The following is a 10,762-nucleotide window of genomic DNA, read 5'->3' on the forward strand; positions in this document are numbered from 1 at the left end:
ATCAATATTATTGTTAATTTTATATTGATATATATATATATATATATATATATATATATATATATATATATATATATATATATATAATGACATATTTATGTAATGATACAGAAATAAACCGTGGCAAGATAAATGGTTTAGAATGCATAACATATAACAACGGTTTTAAATCTGTGGTCATAACCAAACCGTGGCTATATCTTGAACCAAAATTGTATAATAAACGTTAAATTGAAACCGTGGCTTTACCATATAGCCACAATTCTGTAATCATGGCAAATATAAACCGCGGCCTTAATCAAGCTACCTAAACCGTGGCCTATAAAAGCCACGGTGGTCAAAAAAATGTGGTCTATACCAAAAAACCATGGACTATACTTTAGGCCACGGCCGCATATCCCACAGTTGGATTTTCGTGGCCAAACCGTGGCCTCAGCGTTACGCCACGGTTATTTTGCATATAGCCTCGGTTTCTTGGGCGTGGCAGGAGACCTTTTTTCTTGTAGTGTCAATTGGATAAAGCACGATGAAAGGTTTCCTCTTAATAGGATTTTAATACCATGTTGAAAAGAGTGAGAGACATTTGACTTAAACAATGAATTTCAATAGCACTGCATAAATTATATTATATAATAAGAATTACCATTTATTATATTAATTACATAAGAAATATATCACGGTTTATTCTATTATGTTCTAAATAGACTAAAGAATATAGAATAGGAGAATACTTAGATACAATTTCCTAGGTGTAGTTGGTACTATTTTTTAATGAAAATATGATAAGTGTATAATTTCCTCTTACACATGCATTTTTCTCCTATTTTCACTCCTTAAACTAGTAAGAGACCCGTGCTGCCGCACGGGTTATATTTTAATGATGTTGTGTACATCCATAAAAAATTAACATACCGAATACGACATATTCATGAAAAGAAAAAAGCCTCCAAATAATATATCATAAGTATTGATAATGTTATACAAATGAAGGTGTGTTAAATGACAAAATATCAATTACAAATTGAATTACAAAGTCTTATAAAAAGGAATATAAAGCTGCAGCATGACTTTTCAAAATGAAGTGAAACTTTGAACCTGAAATAGCCAGAAAACAAAATAAAGTGATATGTTGGATGTAAAGAAAAACAATAAGGTATATTATGTTGTTATGGGTATGATAAGGTGAATTATGTAAAAACACACCTTTCAAATGTTATGGAACACTTCTTTGAATACAACATTGGTGGTAGAGATCATGGGTTGTTTATCTTTGTCATGAATAAGAATCCGTAATCCTTTTTTGGATTTGACTCTTGAGATAGCCACATATAATTGCCCATGACTAAAAACCTCTTTTGGTAAATACAAACCAACATTGTCAAGTGATTGGCCTTGAGACTTGTTAATAGTCATGGCAAAGGAAACGATAATTGGAAATTGGCGTCTTACCAATTTAAATGGCCATGGGGACTGTGAGGGGGACAAAGACATTCTAGGAATATAAAAGATGTTACCAATATTTTTGCCAGAAATGATCTTAGCTTCAATGACATGAGCAGCAAGTCTGGTTACAGTTAGCCTTGTACCATTGCACAAGCCTTCAGACTGATCTAGGTTGCGCATTAGCATAATAGTGGCACCAACTTTCAATATGATTGAATGATTGGGCAATCCTGAAGTTTTAAGAGCATTTAGGAACTCGGGTGTCACATGCTCATATGCATCAAAGTTAGTTACATCAGATTTATCAATGGAATCACTACTGAAGTATTCTTTCTCTTCGCCTACAACAATGCAAAATAGCTATATTTAGTTAAGAAGATATAGCAAAAACAGTTAGTGCATATATAAAAAGTTTTTTACTATTAACATAAATAATTCTCTCGTAAGTGCAATTGAATACCTGGAAGAAGGTTTGTGATATATTGGTTGATATCATCAACTACTTCAATTGTTGAAGCTAAGATTGCACAACTTTGAAGATAATTGGAGAGGACGCTAAACCAAGAAAAATGGAGAGGACACACGTGCGAGTGAGAACGGTGGAAGATGCAAACCTGATGTTTGAGTTACCGGCGCTTGGAAGAAGGAGCGTGTACAGAGCTTCACGTTTGAGAGAAAAAAGAAGAAGAGACGTGTTATTGAAAATGAAGAGTGAGAGAGACTGTGTGATATGTAGCTGCAAAAGTATTTGTTTGGTTGGAGGGAAAAGGTTAAAGCAAGTACAACATTTGAGTAAACAGACCAATGAAATAGCTACGTTTGGCATATGCTATATTTTATTTTGTTAATTACATGAAAACCCTTTTGAATGGGCAAAAAAAATTTAAGTGTAGGGCAAAATGGTAAGTTTGGGCAATTTATTAGTATTGGGTAGATAGTAGATGATGTTAAAATACACTATATTTTCATTGGCAAATAGCATAAATCACACCTAAAAAATTATAGGTAATTTTTCTCCTATAGAAATATGCTAGGGCAAAATATACAAAACCTCTTTGTAATGTTAGCGAGATTCGGTTTAGCCCTTGTAAAAAAATTAGATTCTACTTTGTAATGTTAAAATTTCATGTCTTTAGTCACTCAGTTTATAAAGTGGCTTGGAATCGTCAAGTTTACTTACAGGGCATATCCACGTAGATTTTCTTTTAATTTTTATTTATTTTTTAAAATCCACATAATTTTTTTTTAAAAAAAATTTATTATATTTTGTTATTTTTTTAATTACGAGGGGGTACATCAAAATTCGCTAATATACTTTTTTTTTAATAACTTTTACTAATTTTTTGTCCATGTGATTTTTTTACTAATTATATATATATATATATATATATATATATATATATATATATATATATATATATATATATATATATATATATATATATAATCTCAATTAAAAAGGATGCTTCTATTTAACTTAAGTGGCATGCTAATAATGTTTCAACTTTAATAAAACAATGCAGTGGAATCCACATTTTATAAACTTCAAATAGTGGTATCTTTGTCTAACTTGAAAACAATAAGAAATAAACTTCTCCATAAACAATTCAAGGATTCAACTTAAACATAACAAATAACAAAGCAAGCGTCAATTTCCCCGAGTGCTACGCATCAGAGCAAAAGACACAAACTCGAACTAACAACAGTAACACCTACTCCTCATTGTTACCCGCACATTACCAACAGAGAGTAACATTCAAACAGAAGGGTGAGATATCAAACAGTACAAATGAACGTATGATAATAATTATAGCTAAAGTAAGATCGTATGCAACTCACCACTTATCAACTAAATGCAATTTTCATCACAACAAGATTATCAACCAATCATAACAACAAATTGAAATTCACATCGATATCATCAACCCAGTATAACAACCACTTCATCATCACAACGACTCAGAATTCGACTTAATATGCGACTCAATGCTAATGCAGATGCATGTGGTACCATTTGGAGCAGAACTCCCATCTCAAAAACCGCTAATGCCATCGTAGTGAACATTAGCTCCATCTCAAAAAATTGCCAATATAGCCATTGAAGTTTTAAAGAAAATAATTCAATTTTGTACAATGGAACCCAGTTCCTACAAACTGGGAACCAATTCCCATCCAAGAAAACAAACCAATTGCGCAACAGAGGGTCTGAAAAATCGGTTCCCCCAAACTATGAATCGGTTCCCATCCATAAAAACCCAATTTCCATTCCCAGAATGTCCGGGAACTCGGTTCCCCTAAACTGGGAACTGGTTCCCTTCCCCAAAAATGCCATTTTTACGCAACAGAGCATCCGGGAACTCGGTTCCCCCAAACTGGGAACCGGTTCCCGCTGTTACAGAATCCAAAAATCCTAGATTTTTGCTGCTACAAGATTTCTCTCCTTAACCCCAACAAACCTCATTCCCAAACATCCAAACCTCGTTTTAAGTTATGATTTCCCAGGTCTAACATTGGTATCAAATAGTTATTAAAAATACACATCAATTTCATCAAATACTCAACAAATCACTCATCAATTTCAACATTCATCAACAACATCAAGATTTCAATTCTCACACAAACATGGATAGTAAAGCATAGAATCAAATCCCCACTATAACCTATCATCATACAAACCCTTATAATGAAAGAATCTCACCCTTACCTTGGTTTGGATTGAAGACAACTCTTAACCTTCAATGGGATTTGTCCTAACTTCCTCTCCTCTTCTCTTCTTCTTCTACTCTTCTCTCTTTTTCCCAAAGGTGAAAGTTATGACACTAATCCCTCTTACTATCTTTCTCAAATCAAATGAGCTTAACCCACTAATTTACCCAATGTTATTTTTTCTAACACTTAAGCCCAATGCTAAATATCTCATCATATTACTAATTACCTAGTAAATTAACATAATATCAAATAACCTCATAATTATTAAATAATTCACAAAACACACTATAGAATAAATAATTAAAATAAAATGGGCGTTACACATGACATTCTTATTAATTAGTATGATGACATGTTGGGTTCTTATAATGTCATGTGTAACCTCATAATTCTCTTTCTTGATGATAGGTTAACCATTTACACACTATAAAACGGGCGTTACACGTGACATTCTTACAATGTAACTAATTATCATTTTTTTAAACAAGAACCTCATAATTCAAGAAAGAGAAAAACAAAGGAAACGACAGAACCCAACCTGACCCTCTAAATGGTTAACAAATCTAAAACTTGACATTCGTAGCTTGTTGTAAATGAGTAAAGGGGCAAAGAAAGAAATGAGAGTTTCCCAAACAATAAGGCTAAAAAAAAGAACTGTAGTCCACCAACTCAGCAAAATCATAGAAAACATCTCCTTTGAAGTCCATGATTAATCCATAGAAGAAGTCAAGAAAGAGTCATTAGTGTTGCATTTAAGCCAACCACGTGAAGGAGATTCCCGCAAAACATGTATAATTTAGAGAGAACTAGGACGCTGAATTTTGACATTGAAGTTTTTGATGATGGTGAAGTCATTAATTACAGGAGTACCAGTTAATGTTGATACTTGAGACAATTGCAGCTTGAATAACCACCTTACATTGAGGGGCTCAAATTCATGTTACATAAATTCAATATGTTGAAGATCTTATAAGGAGTATGCACCCTTAACAAGTGTTATGGGGTTTCCTGATGGAACATGCACAAACTGCATATGGAAGGAATATTACAGCCTATTAATCTTAGGTTACCATCATTAAGTATTTTAGATAATTGAGATTATAAAAAAAATTAGTAAAAAATTCATATGGACAAAAAATTAGTAAAAATTATCAAAACAAAAAAAATATATTTTATCCTGTAATGTTAGCGATTTTTTATTTATCCCATCATAATAAAAAATTAAATTAAATTAAAAGAAAACATGTCACGGAAGCAAAATTAAAAATTTCATGTCACTTTGTCAAACTGATGGGCTAAAGACAAAATCTTACCATTACAAGAGAATCCCAAAACAAATATTACAATGGGACTAAACTGAATCTTGCTAACATTACAGAGGGAATTTTGTATATTAGGGAATTTTGTATATTTAATTCATTATTCTATATCGAAATATTAACATAATTAATTTTTAACAATTCTTATCAGTACTCTTATCATATTCATTAACAAAATCTTTATTTTCTTTGTCTCGAGTCTTATTTAAGTTATAATTTCGGTTCATCCAATTTAATTGTTAAAACTAGTATTGATTACAACTGGTATTAAGATCTAATTGAGGGGATGAGAAAAATGGGTGGAAGATCTAATTGAGGGAATGAGAAAAATGGGTGGAGATTACAACTAAAATAGTCCAGTTGTGTAAGGTAGCAATTAAGCCTGACAAAAGTTTAATCTGATTCTCAAATCTGTTTACACGGGAACTCCCACAAGCTAGATATACTGCGGAGGATGTGAAGGGTTATATTGCCTAACAAGTAACTAGGCCAATGCTGACATTTACTACTTCATAAAGAATAGAAGACTACAAAGAGTTCTAATCCTCCCATCTCATACTTTGCACATTATGCCTTTGGTCTCTACTTATCCCACAACACTTCTATTTCTTATCTTACTTTGGTACCAAGGAAAGTGGAAACATAGACAACCAACCCACTACCAATCTACAAATAAACTCCCCCTACCCCCTAAGGTGATGTTGATTGTTCAACTTCAAGGATAAATTCCAAACATTCATTTATGTTTTTGTCTAATCAGTCTAGAACCTAACTTCCTCACTAACCATTTACAAGGCTTACTTTTCCTTGCAAACCTAAACAGAAGCCACACCAGCAGTTAGACATGAACCAATCAACCAGAATTAATTGACTAAAAAGTTCACTGGGAATAATCTGTATCTTGATGGATGACACAAATTAGAACAATTTTAGCTCAAAAAAATATCCCTAGAGCAGCTAATAAGTCCCATATGCAACCTGACAACTAAAGATGTACTTGAGAAAACTGAAAACACTGTACATCATCATAGTAGTCAAATGATGGCAATAAAATATGTTAACTTCAAAATCAAAAGCATGTGGATGCATGAGCTCAAGTTCAATGGCAGGTCACACAGGCTTCCATCGTGCATAACATAGGCAACCATAGGCATTTCCATCATGTATATCATGTATTGCATTCTTTTGAAATCCATACACTTATGAGTTACACCAACTAACTTCTAGAACCTCACTCTGTTTCTTCCAGAACATTCACTTATCTAAGAATAAGAATAGACACTCTTATACAGAACTAGAATCTCTCTATGGCCATGCAATTCATATTGTTGAAGTTAGAAGACAAATTCCATAATAAATGTCGGAAAAACCAACCTGGCTCACTGCAACAAATTCTAATCCAACTCCTTCTCTACAAAAGGTCAAGTTGGTGCCTTTGTGTTTGTGCTCTACTTAAATTTCAAGTGTTAAAATCATTGCTATTTCTAGCAGATTTTACACCAAAATGACAGTAGAATGCAGGAATGAGTACAAACACAACACACAGATTTAACAAGAAATAGTTAGGTCCAAACCTTGCAGTTAGTTAGCTATGCAAAATGTTTCATTTTGAGTAACCAAGTGGGGCATGAGAAAAGCCGTTGGTGAGCCATTAATAGGTAATCTGTTCAATTGCACACATAATTTGCTCTAAATAAATTTTCACATGTTATCAACAAATGAAACCATATTACACTTATAAGGAAATATCAGACCTTGGAATCGAAAACTAGGAATCAATCAACTATATAAAATGTGAGAGCTTGTTATAGAAAAGAGCGAGATGTGATTGCAAGCTTCTGTTAAACTATCAAAGGAAAACACAAATTACAAGACTATGTCATAATGCAAGGTGTGGAATGTATTGTAGATTATGAAATAATGTATGTCCAACTGATTATGGTACATTGCTCGTTTTAACCATACAACAAGATGAATGTGATGAACATGGAAAATTCAAAAACAATAAGTAACAAAATAACTCGGCAGAACCCGAGCAATCATCTTCTTGAGTGAAATAAGCATTTGATTTTGAGTACAAACATGAACAGACTTTTTCTATTCCGCACAATACAATTTGAGCAATCCAAACAAATACAAAATAAAATCTAAAAACATACAGGCAGTATTACAATATCTCTAACCGTAAAATAGAATGTTAGAAAATAAATAGAGGGTCAAAGGAAAAAAAGGAACAGCAAGGCACTAACAGCATAGTAGAGACTTGAACCACAAATGTAGTTGCACTTGCAGTTATAGGCAGATCGAGAACCTAATATCCGTGTGATTGAGGCAAACACATTGTTTTTTTCAAAGCTCAAACTCTTCTTCCTTGAGAGCAATCTCGGCAGCCTCTTCTTCCTCATCATCAAGCACAAAATACTCATTCTTCTCCACAGGCATAAACATGTAAAACATGACAATGTAAAAGACAAGACTAGCACCCTCCTCGGCAAGATTACTAACCCACCTATACTTATAAGCAGTGATGGTTTTGAGAGCAAAAACAACAATGCGTGTGAAGTAAAGGTAACCAATAACAACAATATAAAACTGCCTGAAAAGCGTAAGCTTCGCGAGATTCCTAGCAGCTTTTCCATCCGTCTTGGATGTTTCCCTAAGCGATTTAATCGACCATACGATAGGAAAAATGATTGCACAACAACAAATGATATCAACAAGCAAGAAAACCTGATTCCAAGTAACCCAATCCTTGATAAAAGGACCGGTTTCACCGATTATAACCGAAGCTAGATTCGCCAAAACCTGAAGAGGAATAACAACCATAAGAACCTTCTTCTCCCTCTCCTGTAGGAATGGTTTGAGGAATGACCAACCGGTGCCAATCAATACAATGACGGTGAAAAGCAACACGACACGAATGAACTGGAAGATGTAGAACAGAACATCCCAACCGTGTGGAGTTCCGGTGATCTTGACGTAGTGTTTATCCTCGGCGGCGCAGATGAGATTAAGAGCTTTCATGAGGAGGAGCGCCGCCATGAGGAGATGGATCCGGTGAACGGAGAGTTTGTTGTTGTAACAGACGTATAGCCATACACCGAAAAACCCGAAGTAAACGATGGAGAAGAGAAAGAACAGAGACGGCAACTGTGTTTGACCGGCGGAGAGATAATCATAGGAACCATCGGCGTCGAGGTTGAAAAGCTCGGTGCGAACCGCCATGGAAACGGAGGTTTCCGGCGCGCAGTTGGAGAAGAAGAGACTGAACTCATTCGGCGATGAGACGGGGTAAGAACCGTTCAACGACGCCGTGGGAGGAGGTGAAAGGTCACGGAAAGTGAAGAGACGCGTGATGTAACGTGAATCGAGAACGCAGAAGCTAGGGTTTTGTTGGATCTCGATTAGGACTTGAAGAAGGGACTCTTCGCTGAGGAGGAAGAATCCGAGACGAGATGGATCCGGTTGTGATCCGGAGGCGGCGACGGAGACTTCCGATACGGCGATCCGGACGTGGCCGGTGTGGGTGAACCCGAATTTCTCTAAGAGGATCATGGGTCGGGTATCGGAGGTTATGGTGAGGGATTTGATCTCAGCCGTTGATGGGGGTGGGATTGAGAGGAAGAGGATTGTGAGGAGTGAAACGACGGTGGTGATCGTCGTTTTGGCCATTTTTAGAATGGTTGATGAGAGTCTGAAGAAGCGATTTGAGTGAAACTGTGAAAGAGTGTTTTTCTGTGTTGTGTTGTTGGCGTATTGTTGAAGGTAGCGATTCAGTGTTGAATCGGTTGGTGATTGAGATGTGAAAGAAGAATTTGGTCTTTCTAAAACGAAGTCGTGGTCGTTACGCTGTGGAAAGAATTTGAGGGTGCGTTCTGGCCCAATTTTGTATTCTGGTTTTATGGGCTATATAGCCCAATATTTTTTAAGAAAACTTGATGTCATTTGTAAATTTTTACACTGGTATCTTTTACTAAATACACCAACATCTTTTTACAATCACTTTATTTAACACACATTGTGTCTCAATAGCTCTAGGGGTGTTCGAGGTGCGATTTGGACGATTTTGACGTAAAAAATCATCTAAATCGTATGAGAAAAAAGTGTGCGGTTTAGTTTGGTTCGGTTGGATTTTAGAAATAAAACCGAACCAAACCAATGCAATTTGAATTGGTTTGGTTTTTTTTTACAAAAATTTATTGAGTCAGACATACACATATTGATGACAACGTAACTTTGTATTTAGTCATCTATACGTTATCAAATAACAACAAAATTCATCATATTTGAATAACATCATTTAATATACAAAAATAATATTAGATAAAAGTGGAATAAAAAACATAAAATAGTAGCATAAAATAATATCAAAAACATTATAATGAAATAAATAAAAAAAGAGAGAAGATGAAATATTAGAGAAATGAAAAAGAAAGAGCATAAGAGATGTTATTAGATAAGAAAAGGAACATTAAAAACGTAATTGGAAGAGAGAACAGTTGAATAAAAATAATAAGATGAAAAATAAAGAACTTAAGAGATGAAAGACTAGAAAAGAATGTGTGATATGTGTTTGGAAAAGAAGATGAGAAAAAGGTGCAATACCACTAGGAGAGATTTGAGAAGACTTAAACTGAAACCTTAAAAGTGTGAGAAAGAGAAAAGCATTCATAATCGTAAGGCTAAGGCATAATAGGTTTGAGTTTGAGTTGGATATAAGTTAATTGAAGTTTGGGGGTTGTAACATAATGAAGTTTGGTTCGGTTTGTAAAATACAAACTGCAAATCGAACCAAATAACGCGGTTTGTTAAAAAATGGCCCAAACATATCTGAATCAAATGCAATTTTTTGCGGTTTCGATTTGGTTTGATTCGGTTTTGCGGTTTTCTATTGGGTCAGTTTGGTTTTGAACACCCCTAAATAGCTCTACATATATAGTTTTTCAAGGTCGTATCATCATGATTTGTGACAAGAAAGAGTTGTCAATGTATCAATGAAAAATTGAGAATTAACTATTGATTGACTCAACTCGTATTTTAGTAAAATTCGTCACCGCGCTTAATTTTTTTCAAAGAAAATGAGAAAATAACGAAGTAAAACCCAAGGAAATTTTTAAAACAAAACTAATAAAACAAAATAGAGCTTTTAAATTTGCGAGTTGGTTATATAAAATAAAGGTATTAGCATCCTATGTATCTATAATACTTTATAGGAACCTCTTTAAAATATGCATATTAAAGTTTATTGTTGGTATACTTGTTTGTGAAAAAAGTGGGGTGGTGAGAAGAGA

General features: G+C 34.3%; 2 protein-coding genes across 2 annotated transcripts; both read right to left on the reverse strand.

Annotated features, from left to right (window-relative positions):
- Positions 1-1,206: 1,206 nt before the first annotated feature.
- Positions 1,207-3,496, reverse strand: LOC131635384 (uncharacterized). The gene is made up of 2 exons (XM_058906006.1): positions 3,370-3,496; positions 1,207-1,784 (listed from the first exon to the last, which is right to left on the reverse strand). Exons 1-2 carry the CDS (start codon positions 3,494-3,496, stop codon positions 1,207-1,209), a joined length of 705 nt encoding a protein of 234 aa, XP_058761989.1.
- A 3,984-nt stretch (positions 3,497-7,480) lies between these two features.
- On the reverse strand, positions 7,481-9,333 carry LOC131635387 (protein CANDIDATE G-PROTEIN COUPLED RECEPTOR 7-like). Its single transcript, XM_058906010.1, has one exon. It carries the CDS (start codon positions 9,141-9,143, stop codon positions 7,821-7,823), a length of 1,323 nt encoding a protein of 440 aa, XP_058761993.1. The 5' UTR covers positions 9,144-9,333; the 3' UTR covers positions 7,481-7,820.
- Positions 9,334-10,762: the final 1,429 nt, after the last annotated feature.

This window comes from Vicia villosa, unplaced genomic scaffold (assembly GCF_029867415.1).
Source record: "Vicia villosa cultivar HV-30 ecotype Madison, WI unplaced genomic scaffold, Vvil1.0 ctg.001471F_1_1, whole genome shotgun sequence".
NCBI lineage: Eukaryota > Viridiplantae > Streptophyta > Magnoliopsida > Fabales > Fabaceae > Vicia > Vicia villosa.